The sequence below is a fragment of the Capra hircus genome, chromosome 8 (assembly GCF_001704415.2).
Source record: "Capra hircus breed San Clemente chromosome 8, ASM170441v1, whole genome shotgun sequence".
In the NCBI taxonomy this organism is placed as follows: Eukaryota; Metazoa; Chordata; class Mammalia; order Artiodactyla; family Bovidae; genus Capra; species Capra hircus.
Window position 1 is genome coordinate 45,781,280 of NC_030815.1, and position 21,728 is coordinate 45,803,007.

The following is a 21,728-nucleotide window of genomic DNA, read 5'->3' on the forward strand; positions in this document are numbered from 1 at the left end:
CTCCTTTTTTATGTGCATTTTTGTTGAGTGAGCTGGGATGCTCTTTATTTTTATGGACATGTTTGAAAGCCTTTGCATTCAGCATTTATATTAAGGTGACAGGAACAAAATGTAAGAAATTCAATTAATCAATCATTTAAGATTTAATGAGCATTTACAACATGTAAGTCTTCAGGCACTGAGATCACAAAAATGAGTTAAAAAAAAAATGATCCCTGTGTCTAAGATGTTCTTATTCTAATGAAAAGGAAGATTCATTAATGGATAATTGTTTCAAAACGTGAAAGGTGGAGAAGTGATAAAGATAATGGTCTGTTTGAAAAACCCCACTACACTTCCCTCAGTTAGTCTTGAGACCACAGAAAGAAACCTTAGGGAGTAACTTGGTCTCCTCTCCTGCAAGAAGAATCCTGTGATCTAACCCAACCTTGTCCTTTTCTGAGAGCTGGACCACTATGGCTTAGGGCAGCCTGAGAGAATCTTCAGATCCTTGCCCCAAGTATGTTCTGGAGTTGAGTTTGTTTAGTCCGGTAACTCAGTTGGGAATTTATATGTGTTCAGTCGACTGGGGCTTACAGATTTGATTTGATGTGAAATCATCCAGCTCTTATGGTAGGAAATCCAAGCTCCCAAAGGACCCCAGAAACAAATCCAGAAAGTGTTTTTCACGAAGTTTTACTTGGGACTATGTTAGACTGGAGGAGACAGGAAATACAGGATCTAGAGCATTCAGGTAATTGTAGAATTGGTAGTGGAATGTTTTCTACAGTGGAGCCTACTTGTGCTATCTTTGCCTTACTAGATTCAATTGACCTTAATCCTCTCTGAATCAGTCCAAGTGGCATTTTTGACATTAGGGTCATCATTCCAAGCAAGCGCCTTTTTATACAGTTGGCAGCTCTGATCCTGTCTTGTCAGCCCTTTCCTCATTTGTGATTCTGTTCATATTCATACTGTTTCTCCCACAGTAGGGTAGAGAAAGCAAATTTCCTTTTCTGTAAATAAGGATGTCTTACATAAAGATTTCTCATATAAAAAAATAGCCACAGCTTAGCTTTGGGCTTGACAGAGCAGAAGCAAGGCTGACTGTCAAAGAATATTCTGGCCCTGCTGGCAGGAGGTCAGGAGGTCCTAGAAGCGCTCCTCCCAGCAAGAATGTTAGTCTGTATCTGCACACCTGACATCAAAAACGCAGCTCTTCCTCCAGTGAACAACACAGAATACCTGTATCAAGCTGCTTTAGCCTTGAACTGACTTCTGCTGTCAAATTCATGTCTGGAGAAAACTAACATCTGCAGATCCAGTCTGTAGACTATACCAGGGCTGGTCAATAATGACCTTTATACTAATCCAAGGTGATGTGCAAGCTATAAAGACAATGTAGCAAGTTTTTCACATAGCTAAATTTATTCAATTTAAAGGATTTTAAGATTGATTTTATTTACCTTTGCTGTTGGAAGCCTTCTTATTAAAGGTGATAGATAGTTATTTTATTTTTAATGTTCCTGTTAAGAGAAAGTGTTGGCAATTTTTTGTTGGTTTTACAAATTTGGGGGTAAAGATTTTCTGCTCCATGAAATGCTGAGGTTTGGGGACCACTGACCTTATGGCAGAAAGTGAAGAAGAACTAAAGAGCCTCTTGATGAAAGTGAAAGAGGAGAGTGAAAAAGTTGACTTAAAACTCAACATTCAGAAAACTAAGATCATGGCATCTGGTCCCATCACTTCATGGCAAATAGATGGGGAAACAGTGGAAACAGTGACAGACTTTATTTTGGGAAGGGGGGAGCTCCAAAATCACTGCAGTTAGTGACTGCAGCCATGAAATTAAAAGACGCTTGCTCCTTGGAAGAAAAGCTATGACCAACATAGCATATTAAAAAGCAGAGACATTACTTTGCCCACAAAGTTCTGTCTAGTCAAGGCTATGGTTTTTCCAGTAGTCATGTATGGATGTAAGAGTTGGATTATAAAGAAGGCTGTGTACCAGAGAATTGATGCTTTTGAACTGTGGTGTTAGAAAAGACTCTTGAGAGTCCCTTGGACTGCAAGGAGATCCAACCAGTCCATCCTGAAGGAGATCAGTCCTGGGTGTTCATTGGAAGGACTGATGTTGAAGCTGAAACTCCAATTAGCCACCTGATGTGAAGAGCTGACTCATTTGAAAAGATCCTGATGCTGGGAAAGATTGAGGGCAGGAGGAGAAGGGGATGACAGAGGATGAAATGGTTGGATGGCATCACCAACTCAATGGACACGAGTTTGAGTAAACTCTAGGAGTTGACTACAGATAGGGAGACCTGGCATTCTGCAGTCCATGGGGTTGCAAAGAGTTGGACATGACTGAGCAACTGAACTGACTGACCTAAGAATCTGGTATACAGTCATTCTCTAGCTCTTTCTCAACCTTGGTACTTTTGACACTTTGGATCAGATAGTACTTTATTGTGTGGGCTGTCCTGTGCACCATAGGATATTTAGCGGAGCATTGCTAGCCTCTTTCTACTAAATGCCAGTAGCAAACCACTCCACCCAGATGCAACAATTAAAAATGTCTCAGGTAGCTTTTAATGGTATAGGTGGGGACTATGATCAAAAAGTTTGAAAGTTACTACTCTACAGACATTGTAAATTTTATTTCACTATATTCATTATTTTCTCATAAAGAATTTTTATTGCAATAAATGAGAAGTCATGGCAACCATAAATAAACTCAGGTAGCGGGTGAAATAAGGCTATATAAAATATATGTATACATATAGACATATATATGTCTATGTATATAATACTTTGATTATGCATATCTATGTGTATTATAAAGATGCTATAAAGCTTAATTGATATTGACAAAGTATTTAAAAATCCCCAACAAAGCATATTGTAGATAGATATAATATTATTACCCATAATAACATTTGCATTTTTATGTCACTTTTCACTTGAGACTCTCATTCAATTGATGTGTGTCCTTAATGTATGATTCCCAGTTCATCTTGGGGAAACTGAGGTGCAAGTAAATGTTCAACTGACATGATAAAATCAGGAATAATTAGGCCTCCCTTATCCTTCATATTACCCTAATCATTTTTACTGTTATTATATGCGGCAAATAAGCCCCCATGTATACATTTAGTATTATTATAAATTTATTTTTATTGTTAATTTTACATTTTGCATATTTTACATTTTACATTTTTGAACACATATGTTTATTTTTGCTGGGTTGGCAGCATCTAGGAAATAGGGGCAGGTCTTCAGCTGTGCATCTCTCAGAACCTGCTGGCTCTGAGCACATCATTTGTGGGCAGCCAGAAGACTTTATGGAATGCCAATTGCATTCGCTTAGTTCTCCAAAGTTTCACTATAGATTGATGTTTTAATGCTGGGCTTTTGATTGTTGTCTGAGATTGTGGTAAGAAAAGGAATGTTTCTGTATTTTTGGTAATAATCTAGTTATAGTACAACTTAAAATACATAGTGGGATAATCAAGGCTGCATTCTGACTTTCATGGACACTATCTTTGCCTTCATGGGTCCCTTCCTCCATTAAAAAAGTTTTAAATGATAGTTTATGATTGCTTTGGTATAAAGATGTATATTGTTCAAGCTTGATTATATTCTTTTTTACTGATTTAAAAGTGATTAAAACACTTTCCTCGGCCCCTAAAAGTTTCCCAGGCCCTGGACACTGGCCTGTGTGTGTGCGCTCAGTCACTCATTCATGTCCAACTCTCTGTAGCCCCACGGATTGTAGCCTGCCAGGCTTCTCTTTCTGTGGGGTTTTCCAGGCAAGAATACTGGAGTGGGTGGCCATTCCATACTCCAGAGGATCTTCCCAACCCAGGGATCCAATATTGCCTAAGATAGAGATGGACCCTGGAAATAATACATTGAAATATTACTTGGTGTTTTGGCCTTTCATTCCTGTGTTCCTAGGGAGGTATTCTGGTTTTATTGCCTCAGGGGAATGACCCAGCAGGCAACAAAAGAGCCAAATTCTTGGCTTTGAGGTTCAAAACCTTAGGTCTTGGGATAGCACTGTAGATTTGGAAGAATGAATGAAGAGCTGGGCTATTCTGTCCCTTAGTAGATGAAGAGTTCATGCACTGAAGATGAAAGAGGCCAGAGAAATTGAGAATATGTGGATTTGTCTGGGATCCCAAACTTTGATTAAAACTTTGGAAATCCTAGAGTAGATGGGACCTATCACTACCTAATATTTTACTCCCAGAGTAATGTTTCCAGAGCTGTTGATGTGTGGGGCTCTGATGTGTCTCCCAAGCCCAGTGTGGTTGGAGACATTAAACAAGCGCCTTCTTGGTGGGCAAGGCAAACAACTCAGGGATGGCATCTGGGTTTCTAGGAACCCTAGTTGGAGAAGGACACAAAAAGGTTTTTGGTGGTTTGGATAGTGGCAGGCTTCCCTGGTGGCTTAGATGGGAAACGTCTGCTTGCAATGCAGGAGACGAGAGTTTGCTCCGTGAGTTGGGAAGATCCCCTGGAGTAGGAAATGGCAACCCACTCCAGTACTCTTGCCTGGAAAATCCCATGTACAGAGGAGCCTGGTAGGCTACATTCCATGGGGTTGCAAAGGGTTGGACACAACTGAGCTAATTCACTTTCACCCTTCTGGCAAAGTGCCAGTCTGTGTAGACTGTGTGGCAGGACGAGGTAGGCAGAGCAGAGCTCTGCATGGATCCATAATGGAAGAACACTGGAGAACGAGGATGTTTCCATGGGTTCCAATGATGCCAACAAAGATGGATTCTTGGTATTGTGGTACCACACGAACTCTTTAGAGTTGGACGAGAACCAGAATTGACTGAGATTAGGTTTTTTTCACCTGAAATTATGAGCACTTGGAAAAGAAATTAAGTACAATAATGGAAAAATTAAGTTACAAATTTTGTACCTTAGAATTTTTTGAAGCCAGATTAGTATTCACTATATGTAGGTTTATATGGGTTCTTTACATTATTTGCAGGACCTTCCACCTTTATTTTTTTTCTTTTAACTCTTCTAAAAATCTTAAAATGTATTGGTATAATTTCTGTCCTCATTTTACACATAGGAAAAAAGGGCACAGAAAAGTTACGTGACTTTCCCAAGGTCACACAGCTAGCATTTTGCTGAGCAGTGACTCAAGCCCATGATCCCATTCACTCTACCATTCCTGTTTTGTGGGGATTTTTTTGGGAGGGGGATTAATTATTTTTATCTATGCTGCGTCTTCACTGCTGTGTGTGGACTTTCTCTAGTTGCAGTGAGCTAGGACTACTCTCCAACTGTGGTGCACAAGCTTCTCGTAACATGGGCTTCTCTTGTGCAGCATGAGCTCTAGAGTGCTCGGGCTTCAATAGTTATGGTGCACAGGCTCAGCTGCCCTGCAGCATGTGGTATCCTAGTTCCTAGACCTGGGATCGAACCCATGTCCCCTGTATTGGCAGGCAGATTCTTAACCACTGGACCACCAGGGAAGCCCCCTACTCCTGGTTCCTAATGTCCAAAATTCACCTAAAGAACTTCAGTGAGAGCTTTCTCTCAGGCTCTCAAAAAATGGTATTGGTACCAAAATGCTGTTAGTGTTTTGCAGTTAATGCTGAGATGTGAGGAGGGCTGAGGGCTCGTCTGCTGGAGCTCTGCTAACATGCCCTGGGCTCCCTCTCTGCTGTGTTCTATGCAGAGCTCTGCTTCCATGAGTGATGGTGGGGAGGTAAGGGTATAATCTGAATACAGTACAGGGCCCCAGCACCAATGCAGTGGGATGAGATGGGGTGGTCAGGTCCTAGGCTGGGTGCCCCACCCAGGTTAGTCAATGCTGTTCTGCTTCTACAGTCCTGTGCCCACACTAAACAACATTGTAGATTTTTTCTTGTTTAATTGCCCACCCCCTTCCAGACTATGAGCAACTGAAGGCAGTAATTACACCACATTTTCTCCCCATTTGTATCTCCTGCATCTAACAGAATGCCTGGCATGTAATAGGTATTTAAAATATTTGCTGAATGAATGAGCAGATTAGGTGGATGGATGGATAATAAGTTCCTGCGTACCTCAGTGTCCCTCACATAGTCCTAGTTCCATATCTCTTGATAAAAAAGCAAGCCTCTTTTGATGGGTGTTTGGGTTCAGTTTCCTTTATCTCACTTGAGAAAGCTTTGTGAAAATAGCTCCTTCTGTTGTGGGCCACTTCACCTCCTCTTTCCTTCCTTATTCCCAAACCTTTCTTTTATTATTATTTTCCACCACTGTTTTAGTCAAAATATTCAGAATACTTTTCCTCTTTCATCTACATGTTTTAAGAACTGTTATGTTTAACTGTTAACTTCCTTTAAACCCTCTTTAGAAGCAGAGACCACATGTTATAAATCCATATGAGTAAATATTTTACTGTCTCTTGTTTTGAGAAGAATTGTAATTAAATTTCACGGTAGAACAATTTCTAAAGTGGTAAGCTGCCTTTCTAAGATATTACCTTGTCTTGTTTTAATTCTTACTTTCAGTAACTAATTTACATTATTAAATAAGATTCACTTCACTGGAGTCACTGAATAATCACTGTGTTGGATAAGTGTTGTTTTATGACATTAGTTTTATCACATATGCTAAATTGTTTTTAGAAAGTAGTCTCAGTATTACCTGAAAAGAGATGGGCAATATATGTCCCAAATCCAGTAAATTTATCATTAGAACAATATCACAAATATAGTAAACTTTCACTGCATTATTTTAAAAATATTTAAATGCAATACATGATAAATAAGCTTTGTCCTTTAACAGATTCTAATTTTTTTCTTAAGGCACCGTGACAGAGAAACTTATCCCAAAGATTATGATATAGAGGGTCCTGAAGAAGTGAAAAAACTATGTAATTCAACATATCGTCGACTTGGAACCAGTGAACCCCTAGTAAGTAGTAACCACTAATTTCTCTAAGTCCAAATCTTCCTCCTAGTGAAACATGAGAAAGTAGAGGGAGGAACACTTTCTCAGGGCTCCTGTTAGTTGTGTTAGTTACTTAGACAGGTGGCTTAGCCACTGTTTGCCTCAGTGACCTTACCTATAAGATGGGAACTCTTCATAAGTTTACTGGGTAAATAAAGCAAATAAAGTGCTTAACTCAGTGCCTGGCACATAGCAAGTGCTCAGGAAATTATTACTGCTATTGTGATACCTTGCTAGATGTCTCCTCTAACCTTCATCATCACCCTATGAAGTAGGTATTATTATCTCTATTTTATAAATGCAGAGAAACTCCTAGACATTAAATGACTTACTCAAAGTCACCCAGCCAGGGACTGAAAGAGTCAGAGTTTGAACCCATTTCTTTGATTTTATATCTTTTGTATTTAAGATGACAGAGTTGTAAGTAATTTAAACATGCTATTATTTCTTATAACATCTGTACAATCAAGTTACTAAAGGAGGATTCATTGCATAAGTACTTCCTGTTTGAATTGTTGTGGATGGATTACTCCATTGTTATTTAGGTGTTTTTGTTTGTTTGTTTGTTTCTTTCTTTCTTTAAAAGATAATTTTGTTTATTTATTTATTAGCTGTACTGGGTATTTTTTTCCTATTTTATTTTATTTTTAATTTATTTTTTTATTGAAGGATAATTGCTTTATAGAATTTTGCTGTTTTTCTGTCAAACCTCAACATGAATCAGCCATAGGTATACATATATCCCCTCACTTTTGAACCTCCCTCCCACCTGGCTCCCCATTCCATCCCTCTAGGTTGATACAGAGCCCTGTTTGAGTTTCCTGAGCCATACAGCAAATTTCCGTTGGCTATTTATTTTACATGTGGTAATGTAAGTTTTCATGTTACTCTTTCCATACATCTCACCCTGTCTTTCCCTCTCCCGTGTCCATAAGTCTATTCTGTATGTCTGTTTCTCCATTCCTGCCCTGTAAATAAATTCTTCAGAACCACTTTTCTAGATTCCGTAAATGTGTGTTAGAATATGATATTTATCTTTCTCTTTCTGACTCACTTCACTCTGTATAATAGGTTCTAGGTTCATCAACCTCATCAGAACTGACTCAAATGAGTTCCTTTTTATGGCTGAGTAATATTCCATTGTGTATATGTACAACAATTTTTTTATCCATTCATCTGTTGATGGGCATCTAGGTTGCTTCCAAGTTCTAGCTATTGTAAATAGTGCTGCAATGAACAGTGGGATACATGTGTCTTTTACAACCCTGGTTTCCTCAAGTATATGCCTAGGAGTGGGATTGCTAGGTCATATGATGGTTTTATTCCTAGTGTTTTAAGGAATCTCCATACTGTCTTCCATAGTGGCTGTATCAATTTACATTCCCACCAACAAACAGTGCAAGAGCATTCCCTTTTCTCCACCCCCTCTCCAGCATTTATTGTTTGTAGACTTTTTGATGATGGCCATTCTGACTAGTGTGAGGTAATATCTCATTGTGGGTTTGATTTGCATTTCCCTAGTAATGAGTGATGTTGAGCGTCTTTTCATGTGTTTGTTAGCCATCTGTATGTCTTCTTTGGAGAAATGTCTGTTTAGGTCTTTTTCCCACTTTTTGACTGGATTGTTTGTTTTTCTGGTATTGAGTTGTATGAGCTGCTGTGTATTTTGGAAATTAATCCTTTGTCAGTTTTTTCATTTGCCATTATTTTCTCCCATTCCAAGGGTTGTCTTTTCACCTTGATTATAGTTTTCTCTGCTGTGCAAAAGCTTCTAAGTTTAATCAGGTCTTCACCATTTACTTTTGTTTTTATTTACGTTATTCTAAGAAGTGGGTCATAGAGGATCTTGCTTTGATTTATGTCATCAAGTGTTCTGCCTATGTCTTCCTCTAAGAGTTTTATAGTTTCTGGTCTTACATTTAGGTCCTTAATCTATTTTGAGTTTATCTTTGTGTATGGTGTTAGGAAGTGTTCTAATTTCATTCTTTTACATGTAGCTGTCCAGTTTTCCCAGCACCATTTATTAAAGAGGCTGTCTTTGCCTCATTGTATATTCGTGCCTCCTTTGTCAAAAATAAGGTACCCATAAGTGCATGGGTTTATTTCTGGGCTTTCTATCTTATTCCATTGGTCTATATTTCTGTTTTTGTGCCAGTACCATACTGTCTTGATGACTGTAGCTTTGCAGTATAATCTGAAGTGAGGAAATTTGATTCCTCCAGCTCCATTCTTCTTTCTCAAACTATTTAGGTGTTTGCTCAATCAGTGTGAGGCAGGAGCCTCCCAAATTCTGTCCTACAGTGTCAAGAGATTTGGGACTAGCTGACGGCTCAGTTCAACTTCTTAGTTTGGCCTTGGGGCCTGAAGAGTTGGTAATTTCACGGACATCTGGGTTTGGATCACATTCTTCCCCTCAAAGGCTGGGCTACTTTAAAAAAGGGTAAGCCTAGAAAGATCCATAATTCTACCATTGAGAATGGCTCTAGAAAATTCTCTGTTCTGCAAGATGATGGGAATAAATTAGCTTAGCAGAACCTATGCTGTTCCCCATTCCTTTTATAGTTATCATAGGCAGAGAATAATAAACATAGCCTGAAAATGGGAATTTATTATAAAGATGCAGCTGCCTGGATATGGAACAAGGACACTTATTGGAACCAAGACAGCTCTAAAGTAAGTCATCTCTCTCTCTCCCTCTCTCCTCCTCTCCCCCTCTCTGTTTTCTCTCTATCTGATACACACACACTCTCTCAGTGTCTCTATTTCTCTCTGCTTTGTCCTCCTTTAGTCCCACAGCTTAAATCTCAGGGGCATTCTGTCAGTTTCCCCAGTTTCTACCCTGCCCTCTTGCCTTTGCATAAGGCTGCCTAATTGGTCATTAGCCAGCACATGGATGGAGCTCTTGAGTATAATGCCCAACTCAGAAAATAACCACCCCTTCCCACTTCTCCAAACCCAGCTTACCCTTGCTTTCTTAAGCATGGTGAGGATGAAAGCAATGTGGACAATGCAGGCATTGTCTGGCATGCACTTAGCATCTTTGACCCTTAAAAGCATTTATTTTTGATTCCTAAATGAAAATGCTCTTGGTCTCTAGATTGTGGGAGGAAGTGAGATGAAGTGAAATATAAGGAGTAGGGACCTCAAGCATTCATTCCTTATATTCCATGCATTGTAGCAGTTAAATCTCAGGTTTAATAGAAAATGTATAAATGAAATAGTATTTACCCTCTTTATGACTTTCATTCATAGTCATTGAAACCTTGTCCTACCAGGTTTCCAGTGTGTGTTAGATAGGAATGTTACTGAAATGAACTTGGATCCACTTCCCAACCTGCAGCAAAGCCAGAATTCAGTTTAAAAATAGAGACAGGATTTTGTAAAAGGTGTGCTATAAGTCTCATCTGCAAAACTAAGTTACAGATGTGAGGCTCTGGTAATCTATCTAAAGTAGCAGAGCAGCAAGAAGGGAATTAGCTACATATTCATCAGTGGTGGGACAAAGATAAGTGAGTAATCAGGCCCAGATTTGGCTTTGGGAGATGAGATATGGGCCATGTAGAAGAGAAAGATGACAAAGAGCCATTTTAGTGCCTGCCCAAGAGCACCTCATGTAGGAATGGGAGAGGGATTGACTGTATTCCCATGAGCTGAGCCAGGAGATCGAAGTGCAGAGATTGGCATCTTGTATCGTGAAACGCACCACTGAATGTTCCCAGAAGGGTTCTCAGCTTCTATTAGAACACCTCAAGAAAGTCGGTTTTGAACATCCTTCAGTGCCAGAGAGGGTCAGACACAGGCAAACCCAGAGAAAGCCAAAACAAGAGTGCATGCCCACTTTTCCTGCGCTTGCTTCTCCTTCCTCATGTCTTCTCACACTCAAACCCTCAAGGAGCCAGAAGGAGTTGGGGTGTAGGGTAGAATTCCAAGGGGGACAGTTGGGAAGAAGCCAGCTGAAGTAGACCAGACTGACACACATGCTTCTTGAGAACCTTTCATTTTAAGTGAAATTTTGGCTGGTACATGGGACTGGTGTTTTACTCACTCAGTAAAACTGTTCTTGGGACAGAAGTAGCCAAAAGGTTTTTATAATATCTGAGTGACTAGAAAAGTCCTGAAGCCTGTCCTATATTTCAGCTAAGAGCATAAAAAGGAATTATCCCTTCCAAGTAACTATGGATGGACAGCAATGAAAGAAGAATAGATTTGTTTTCTGATTGTACCTACTTACAAGACCTACTTGTTCAATGAGCCAGTTGCCCATTTGTATATAAAATAGAAGTCTATTCACATCATCCCTCTCCATCCCCTTCCCTTACTTTAATTTTCTTCATGGCGCTTCAATGACTGGACATATTTAAGACTTGTTAGCTATTAATTATCTGCCTCTCCCTACTAGAATACAAGCTTTATGGGAGAACAGATGTTGGTCTTTTTTGTTCTCTGCTATATCTCCATTTCCTCTAATGGTGTCTGGCACATAGTGTGTGTGTGTGTGTGTGTGTGTGTGTGTGTGTGTGTGTGTGTGTGTTTGTGTGTGTGTGTGTTAGTCACTCAGTCATGTCTGAATCTTTGTGACCCATAGACTGTAGCCTGCCAGGCCATGGGATTCTCTAGGCAAGAATACTGAAGTGGGTTGCCATTCCCTTCTCCAGGGCTGGCACATAGTAGGTACACAATAAATATTTATGGAAGGAGGAAAGAAAGGAAGACTGTATTCCACAAACATGTATTAAGTTCCTATTATTTTGTTAAGTGCTAGGATAAGAAATGTTGTGCCAAGTTATCATGAAGAGTGCTAGGGTAAGAAACATAATTCAAAGCAAGGTCACTCTACATTAGGAACTCACAGGCTTTTGGCAGGTAATGGGTGCATGCAACTACAGTGGTGGTATGTATGATGGATAATATGACAGGAAGAATGCCAGGATGCTGTGCAGGGCACTTGAACTGAGATAAGTTGAGGAGAGGGTCAAGGATGGCTTCCTAGGGAATTCCCTAGTGGTCCAGTGGTTAGGACTCAGTGCTTTCACTGCCGAGAAACCTGGGTTCACTCCCTGGTTGGACACTAAGATCTCACAAGCTGTGTGGTGGTGTGGCCAAAGAAAAGTATGGCTTCCCGGTAGAGGTGACCACCTGAAGCTCCTGGGCTGAATGTTTAAAGGAACTTTCTGTTGGTGGAATCTGGAAAAATATTACCCAAGTTTCAGTGGTAGCATAGTTGAATTCCTACCCCAGTGACCCCTCTGGCTTCAGGAAGCTGAGTGGAGCCACGGATTCATAGGGGAGCAGTCATTCAAGCCACTGGAATTTCTGGTTGTGTTAATAGTAGTCTAAGTGATTATGGGAAGTAGTATTTTATTTTAATTATAATAGTTTGTGTTATTTTATTTGGACTTCATTGAGGTATTACTTAGCTATAACAGAGTGAGTTCCATGCAAAGTAAATGATCAAGAGTACATCTATCATTGTTTCTTCATTTGTTAAATCCCTCACCCAAGGACTTCATGGCAGATTATGACCCCCTGTCACAATCACTTATGTAAGACCACTTCTAAGGAACTCACAGGAAGTTGCACATTGAATCCCATAAACTCAGAGGGATTAAATACAGAGTAAATTTGATGTTGTGTCACAGAAGATAAGAAATGTCAGATAGAAAGGAACAAAGAGAAACTTGAGTAATTTTATTAAGCAGATTTTTCTTATACAGCTAATGGATCAATGCCAAGGCATTTCTGGAACAGGATAAAACTGATGAGCAAATTAGGCTAATATTAGATTAGTATTAACAACATCACAGTCATTTTGGGCTTAAAATGGCAAATAAATGAATAGGACAAAAGTGTGCTAAGATTCATTTTATGAACAGATGAATACTAAGTAGGTCTCAAATACGAGCTGTTTTGGTGGATGAAAATACAACATTTAAAAATTAAAGACTCTAAAAGGGATATAATTATAATGGATTTGAGGAATTAAATTGTCATTTACTTATTGGTTCAGGTATTTTCTTTTTCTTTGATTGACATAGTAGAATAGTATTTTGAGCACTGCAATCTGACAGATGCTTCCTGCATTCAGATCTAAGTACTACCTGAAAAACGCATATGGATCAAATCTTTTATAAATGGAATAATTTTAAATGTCAGTGAAAGAGATCCACTTAAACCAGGGAGAAGGAAGATGTTTGGAAGATAGTGGACTGTTTAGTCAGGGCCCTCTCTTGCTTTCTGTCTCCATCATCTCTGAATTTGAAGTTGATGCCACAGGTTCCAGCATGCTCTCCTGGATTTTGGCTTTTCCTATGTCAGTGCAATTGCATCTGACTTTCCTGTTTCAGGAATTCTGTATAAGTTTTGGCCAACTCGACCGTACTTTCCTTATCTTATGCTTCAGCTATGGGCTTGGGAATTCTGTCAAGTATCATTTCTTGGCACTTGGAATGTGAATGAAAGGAGGTATCTGCCATTTTGATCCTGTTACTCTCCTTTGTGACTCTTTCTGTGTCAATAGTCATGTCACATAGCTTCCCAGGTGGCTCAGAGGTAAAGAATCTGCCTGCCAGTGCAGACAGCCCAAGAGATGCGGGTTTGATCCTTGGATAGGGAAGATCCCCTGGAGTAGGAAATGGCAACCCGCTCCGGTATTCTTACCTAAAAAATTCCATGGACAGAGGAGCCTTGTGGACTGCAGCCTATGGGGCCTGCAAAGAGTCAGACACGACTGAGCGATTGAGCACAGTCATGCCCTAATTTAACTTCTAGAGAAACTAGCTTTTAATATTTCATACGTGTCAATTTGCTTGAGTGCATGCGTGTGTTCTAAGTTGATTCAGTCCTTCAGTATGATTTAGAGGAGCATGCTTTCAGGGAACCCTATAAGGAACCCAAAAAGAAATGTCTGTTGGGCATCATTTAAAATGAATCTTGCTGAGAGAGATTCTCCCAGGGGGTAAGTCTTCCTCAGCACAAATAGGCTGGTTACACTCAAATGTGAAACTTGAGGGGAAGTCCTAAGTGACCTACTCATTTCCTGTAGCCATTACCCAGATTATACACCTACTGGCTTTTCTTAAATGTAGCCATACTGGAAGAGTTCATTTTGGAAGATTAGAAATAGAGACTTAAAAAATTGATAATCAGGAAAATGGGGAATAATAATGATATTATGATGTGTACTTCCTGTATACATATTAGATATTTTTTATATTACTATTTTACTCAAGCTAGATTTTATTATGCAAATTAAATGGAAATTTTAATGATTATCCTGTAAGCTTGTGCTATGATAACTGCACATATCAAATTGCCAATCTCCAGTTTGTGATACATATATATAAAGCCCAAAAGACTTTTAAACATATGAAGTGTTTTTATAAATTATCCACCCTTATGTCAGGTTATGAACATTTCTAGACCACAGTGATTTTTCACATTAAGATGGTGTAGGATTAGGTTTGCCTACACACAACAGAAACCAAAAATCAACAGTGGCTGTTCACATAAGGTTTTATTCTTTTATATAAAAGGTCGATGGCACCAAGCAGCCCCCGGTGTTGAGCCGTGGGTGTAAGGGCTTGGGGTTGGGTGTGCTGTGCCCCACCTTCAGTACAGAGCAGAGACGGCAGGTGTTTCTGTGGGGTCACGTTGGTGGGCGGCAGAGGAACTTAAATATCTGGCCTTGGTTCAGAAACCTAATAGATTGCCAGACAAAAGGAAACACTTGAAGTAAGAAGCTTCCTGTAAAGCTTCATAGGTAGAGTTTATATTTATAGCACCAATGTACATTTTGAAACCTTCTTTCAGGGGTGGGAGTAAAAGGGGAAGAAAGGGGTGGGGTGGGTGAAGAGGTAGATGAAAGCTTTAATTTAAAAAGAAAGTTCAATGAAAGGAAATTCTTTTGATTAAATATATTTTATTTAGGTGTTTTTGGACCATATTATTAAATTAATTGTTAAGCTGCAGTCGAGTTGTGGAAGTGAGAGTTTTGATAAGCCTTGTATGGACCGCATTGTGAATCACTTGCCAGTTGTATTTTATGGAGCTTATTTTATGATTTAAAAGACTGTACTATATATAGGAGGTATGTTACCTTCTCCTTATTTGTATGCTTACCATATACTTTGATATTTGAAATGTTCTGTACTGGAAAGGCCACTTATATTTCTAGAAAAGATAGGATTTTATGCAACCTTTTTTCTTTGAATTAGCAGCAATAAAAAAAAATGAAAAATGAAAAAAAAAAAGTCTAGAGGATAACAGGCCAGGAGTGATATGAAAGTTCGATAAATTGTCAGACACCTACTTCTTCTTGCTTTCTGCTCTGCCATCCCTTACAAAAGGCCCAATATGGCTGCTGGAAATCTGCCATTATGTCCACATTCCATGCCATAAAAAGAGAAATAGAAGCTGGAGGTTGTATATATTAATTCCATTATGCCCTATTGTCCAGAACCAGTCACCGGTCATTTCTAAGTATAAGGGAGGCTAGAAATGTAGTCTGAAACCTCATGGGCCCAACTAAAATTTGAGGGTTTTGTTATTGATGAATAACAGAATGGGAAGTCTAATATTGGAAGATACTATTTACCTCTGATATGGGACACACAGAGGGTAAGTGTGGGCTCTGCTGACAGATTGCTTCTCATTGATTCTTGGCTCCACCACCTTCTAGGTTGTAACTTTGGTCGAGAGTTTACAATTTTCTGTTTCTTTATTTCCTTGGGTAAAAAGTGGGAATAGAGTTTTCATGAGCATTTAAAGTGAAGACACTTAGAATGGTGTCTGGTCAATGTGATACTGTTATTGCCATTATTCCATGGTTTATTGCAACTCACTAAGCTACATCCATGAATCAAGGCAAATTGCAAGTGGTCAAACAAGAGATGGCAAGAGTGAACGTGGACGTTCTAGGAATCAGTGAACTAAAATGGACGGGAATGGGTGAATTTAACTCAGATGACCATTATATCTACTACTGTGGGGAGGAACCCCTCAGAAGAAATGGAGTGGCCATCATGGTCAACGAAAGAGGCCGAAATGCAGTACTTGGATGCAATCTCAAAAACGACAGAATGATCTCTGTTTGTCTCCAAGGCAAACCATTCAATATCACAGTAATCCAAGTCTATGCCCCAACCAGTAATGCTGCAGAAGCTGAAGTTGAATGGTTCTATGAAGACCTACAAGACCTTTTAGAACTAACACCCAAAAGAGGTGTCCTTGTCATCGTAGGGGACTGGAATGCAAAAGTAGGAAGTCAGGAAACACCTGGAGTAACAGGCAAATTTGGCCTTGGAATGCAGAATGAAGCAGGGCAAAGACTAATAGAGTTTTGCCAAGAAAATGCACTGGTCATAGCAAACACCCTCTTCCAACAACACAAGAGAAGACTCTACACATGGACATCATATAGTCAACACTGAAATCAGATTGATTATATTCTTTGCAGCCAAAGATGGAGAAGCTCTATACAGTCAACAAAAACAAGATCAGGAGCTGACTGTGACTCAGATCATGAATTCCTTATTGCCAAATTCAGACTTAATTGAAGAAAGTAGGGAAAACCGCGAGGCCATTCAGGTATGACCTAAATCAAATCCTTTATGATTATACAGTGGAAGTGACAAATAGATTTAAGGGACTAGATCTGAGAGATAGAGTGCCTGATGAACTATGGAATGAGGTTCGTGACATTGTACAGGAGACAGGCATCAAGACCATCCCCATGGAAAAGAAATCCAAAAAAGCAAAATGGCTGTCTGGGAAAGCCTTACAAATAGCTGTGAAAAGAAGAGAAGTGAAAAGCAAAGGAGAAAAGGAAAGATTTAAGCATCTGAATGCAGAGATCCAAAGAATAGGAAGAAGAGATAAGAAAGCCTTCCTCAGTGATCAATGCAAAGAAATAGAGGAAAACAACAGAATGGGAAGGACTAGAGATCTCTTCAAGAAAATTAGAGATACCAAGGGAACATTTCATGCAAAGATGGGCTCGATAAAGGACAGAAATGGTATGGACCTAACAGAAGCAGAAGATATTAAGAAGAGGTGGCAAGAATACACAGAAGAACTATACAAAAAAGATCTTCAAGACCAAGATAATCATGATGGTGTGATCATTCATCTAGAGCCAGACATCCTGGAATGTGAAGTCAAGTGGGCCTTAGAAAGCATCACTACGAACAAAGCTAGTGGATGTGATGGAATTCCAGTGGAACTATTTCAAATCCTGAAAGATGATGCTGTGAAAGTGTTGCACTCAATATGCCAGCAAATTTGGAAAACTCAGCAGTGGCCACAGGACGGGAAAAGGTCAGTTTTCATTCCCATCTCTAAGAAAGGCAATGCCAAAGCATGCTCAAACTACCGCACAATTGAACTCATCTCACGTTCTAGTAAAGTAATGCTCAAAATTCTCCAAGTCAGGCTTCAGCAATACGTGAACCATGAACTTCCTGATGTTTTTAGAAAGGCAGAGGAACCAGAGATCAAATTGCCAACAGCCACTGGATCATGGGAAAAGCAAGAGAGTTCCAGAAAAACATCTATTTCTGCTTTATTGACTATGCCAAAGGCTTTGACTGTGTGGATCACAATAAACTGTGGAAAATTCTGAGAGAGATGGGAATACCAGACCACCTGACCTGCCTCTTGAGAAATCTGTATGCAGGTCAGGAAGCAACAATTAGAACTGGACATGGAACAACAGACTGGTTCCAAACAGGAAAAGGAGTACATCAAGGCTGTATATTGTCACCCTGCTTATTTAACTTATATGCAGAGTACATCATGGGAAATGCTGGGCTGGAAGAAGCACAAGCTGGAATCAAGATTGCTGGGAGAAATATAAATAACCTCAGATATGCAGATGACAACACCCTTACAGCAGAAAGTGAAGAGAAACTAAAAAGCCTCTTGATGAAAGTGAAAGAGGAGAGTGAAAAAGTTGGCTTAAGCTCAACATTCAGAAAACTAAGATGGCATCTGGTCCCATCACTTCATGGCAAATAGATGGGAAACAGTGGAAACAATGTCAGACTTTATTTTTGGGGGCTCCAAAATCACTGCAGATGGTGACTGCAGCCATGAAATTAAAAGATGCTTACTCCTTGGAAGAAAAGTTATGACCAACCTAGATAGCATAGTCAAAAGCAGAGACATTACTTTGCCAACTAAGGTCCGTCTAGTCAAGGCTATGGTTTTTCCAGTGGTCATGTATGGATGTGAGAGTTGGACTGTGAAGAAAGCTGAGCGCTTAAGAATTGATGCTTTGAACTGTGGTGTTGGAAAAGACTCTTGAGAGTCCCTTGGACAGCAAAGGAGATCCAACCAGTCCATTCTGAAGGAGATCAGCCCTGGGATTTCTTTGGAAGGAATGATGCTAAAGCTGAAACTCCATTACTTTGGCCACCTCATGCGACGAGTTGACTCATTGGAAAAGACTCTGATGCTAGGCGGGAATGGGGGCAGGAGAAGAAGGGGACGACAGAGGATGAGATGGCTGGGTGGCATCACAGACTCGATGGACATGAGTCTGAGTAAACTCTGAGAGTTGGTGGTGGACAGGGAGGCCTGGCATGCTGCGATTCATGGGGTCGTAAAGAGTCGGACACGACTGAGCGACTGAACTCAACTGAACTGAAGCTACAGCCCGTATAGTCTCTGGGTTCACTTTCACTTTTCACTTTCATGCATTGGAGAAGGAAATGGCAACCCACTCCCGTGTTCTTGCCTGGAGAATCCCAGGAACCTCGGAGCCTGGTGGGCTGCTGTCTATGGGGTCGCACAGAGTCGGACACAACTGAAGTGACTTAGCTTATAGCTCTAGAACTTAGTAGGATTCCTGGCATTTCACAGATATGGACGGATGGATGAATGACTGAATGAGTCAGACTGCTTGTTTTATATTGTGGAACTTCTTTTCTCTCTGGTTTATCTGAGCATTAGTTAATCCCTTTCAACCTCAGTTTTCCCCTCCTTAAAATGAAGATTAAAATAAGCCAGGAGTCCTTCCTTTCTCCCTCCAGATCTACTCCCCACCCTTCTCAACCCTGCTGTGTGTACCAAGGAGGCTGACCTTTATGGATTAGTCAGTGAGATCTTTTGCCCTCTGGCTTTCTGTGAATTGCCAGGAACTGTCCTGTGGAAGGCACTGACAGGTGATCAGCAATGGGAGGAGAGCTGGCTTGGACATTTCTTTGCTTTCCTTCTGAGAGGCCATTTTGGCAGTGGCTGTCTTCTATGGATTAAATGATTGTGTCCCTCTCAAACTCAAATGTTGAAATTCTAACTCCTAGTGTGATGCAATTAAGAGATGGGGCATACGGGAGATGTTTAGTTCATGAAAGTGGAGTCCTCATGAATGAGATTAATACCCTTATAATAGAGACACCAAAGAGCTCTTCCCCACTTCTGCCATTATGAAGACATTGTGAAAAGATGGCTGTCTGTCAGCTAGAAAGTAGACTCTCATCAGTCACTGCTGGTGCCTGGATCTTGGCCTTCTAAGCCTTCAGAATTCTAAGAAATAATTTCCTATTGTGTATAAGTCACTCAGTCTATGATATTTGTAACAACAGCCTGAGCAGACTAAAACACTGTTTCTGTTCTGAAAGCCACAACTACCAAGTGACCCTCTCTTTACAGCTGTAGATCTGGGTTCCATAACTGCCCTCCCCTGTGACTCACCAGTATTGCTGTCGTCAGGGTGCTTCATCATTGTTTGCTGGTTTTCTGAATTCTGGCCACACTTTTATAAGTAGATTCTCTATTAAACTTTCTTCATTTCCCCCATATGATTTTTCTTTTCCTTCTGCCACCATAATTAATACATAACACTCAGTGTTGCTTTAAGTATTTAGAGGGATAATGTATATAAAATGCTTAATATGGTGCCTGATACAGAATAAGGAGTCAGTAAACTTAAGAGCCACTAATGCTATTATCTGTTTCCTTTTACTATTCATTATTTCAATTTGGCAGTACCTTTGTTTTATATAAGTGTCAATGGTGTTGATTGATTTATTGAAATATTTACTGTCAAAAATGATTAGAGCATATCTAAGATTAACTGTTGGGCCAATTTACACCTTAAAAACAAAATTATACCTAGTAATTTTTTCCCTAAAAGATAATGCTTTATTTTTCATTAGAGTGTAAAATATGGAGCCCAATACAGAGTCCTCTCCTGTTGATTTGTGAAACTGGCAATCTCTGAGGAAGAGCAGTTGAGTTACAAGTATAAGAGTCAGAGCTGGGAAATTAGGCTGGGAGGCTGATGATTCAGGAGGTTGAGGTCTTAGGGGACAGAAATCATAGAAGCCATGGAGTGGACCAAGGAACCAAGATCAGAGACTATAGCTAAAATTGCTTTGAATAGGATGGGTTCTTAGCTTTACAGAGCCTCTTTATTCTCCACAAAAATGGACCAAAGGAATTTGACTCTAGCTATTGGATACTGTTGCAGTTAAGGTCTTCAGTTTTCTAAACAGTATTTTATCTCTCTCTCTCTCTTTTTTTTTTTTTTTTTGAACAAAATCTAGTGGAATTGATGTGATCTGGGGCTTCATTGGATATCTTAGGGAAACTTGTCTTCAGGTTTGTAGCAAGTAATTGATTCTCTTGGTGGTAGTGAGTTCTGAATCTCTGCTGTGAACCTCCATATTTGTGATCTTCTAGAGTTTTGTATGGGACAAATATTGAATCCTCAGCATACATTTTTATTCCTAGGATCCTCTAGACATTACCCATGATGCTTCTGCAATTGACTTGACTATACACTATAATTATCAGGTTTTTCTCATAGTAATAATTGTTTGATAATTCATTGAATTATCTTCTGTGATAGAGAATGGATAACAATGATAATGATGGTATCTAAAGTTGTGTGTGATTTACAAAGTGATTGTTACATTTTCTTACTTAGGGAAGTTAAAATATACTACCTTGAGAAAGAAATAGAAAGCAAACAAGAGTTAGTATTTAGTTGAATGAAGTACTTTCCATTTCACAGAAACAACCAATCTGATTTTTGTTCCAACAAAACACTGTAAGAAATTGCCATTTTCACATATTTATGATGAAATCATTGACTACTATGGGACATTTTTTTTTATATGAATAGAGTCAACAATTAAAATCAGAATGTACTTCAGCAGAAATATATTTTAGTAAGTGAGAATTTTTAACTTTATTTTCTTTATATGTGATTTTTTATTTTTTTCAGACTTGGATATCAGAAACACGTGAAAAAATGGCACAAGTTTGTTTAAACACAAAACTGGCCAAAATAACGAGTAAGGCTTTATTGAATGAGGAAACGATGAACTCTGGAATTATTGAAAGGTATGCTTAATATAGCCCTTTGCTTAGAACTGGCATCTATAGGAAAGGGCTAATATATAAGCAGTGAAGGAGGTAGGTTGGCCCCAGCTACGCATTATTGGACTACAGCAAGCACGGACACTGCATCTCAAGCTGCCATGCTTTCTGTTCATGCTGCTCCCTCTGTCTGGAATTCTCTTTCCCTCGGTTGTTTTCCAGTCAGCTCTGTGCATTATAGGTCCAATTAAAGTGTCTTTTTCCCTTTACGTGTTTTTTTCTGGTCATCGTTCTGACAACCTAGGTTTGAACCCCATCTCTACAATTTATTGCTAAAAGTTAGTGCGTTTCTATGGAAATGCATGACATAGACTTCCTCTTGTATTGTAGTTATTGGACAGAATGCTGAAATTTTCCATTTACTTATTGAGACATTTTATTAATATTTTGCAAAGTACATT

At 39.5% G+C, this 21,728-nt stretch overlaps 1 protein-coding gene across 1 annotated transcript in view; it reads left to right on the plus strand.

Moving 5' to 3' along the window:
- C8H9orf135 (chromosome 8 C9orf135 homolog) overlaps window positions 1-21,728 on the plus strand; it is a 99,038-nt gene that overhangs the window by 20,909 nt on the left and 56,401 nt on the right. Inside the window, exons 2-3 of the mRNA XM_018052825.1 lie at window positions 6,801-6,909; window positions 21,173-21,291. Of these exons, the coding sequence (XP_017908314.1) occupies window positions 6,801-6,909; window positions 21,173-21,291 (228 nt within the window). The remainder of the gene's footprint in view (window positions 1-6,800; window positions 6,910-21,172; window positions 21,292-21,728) is intronic.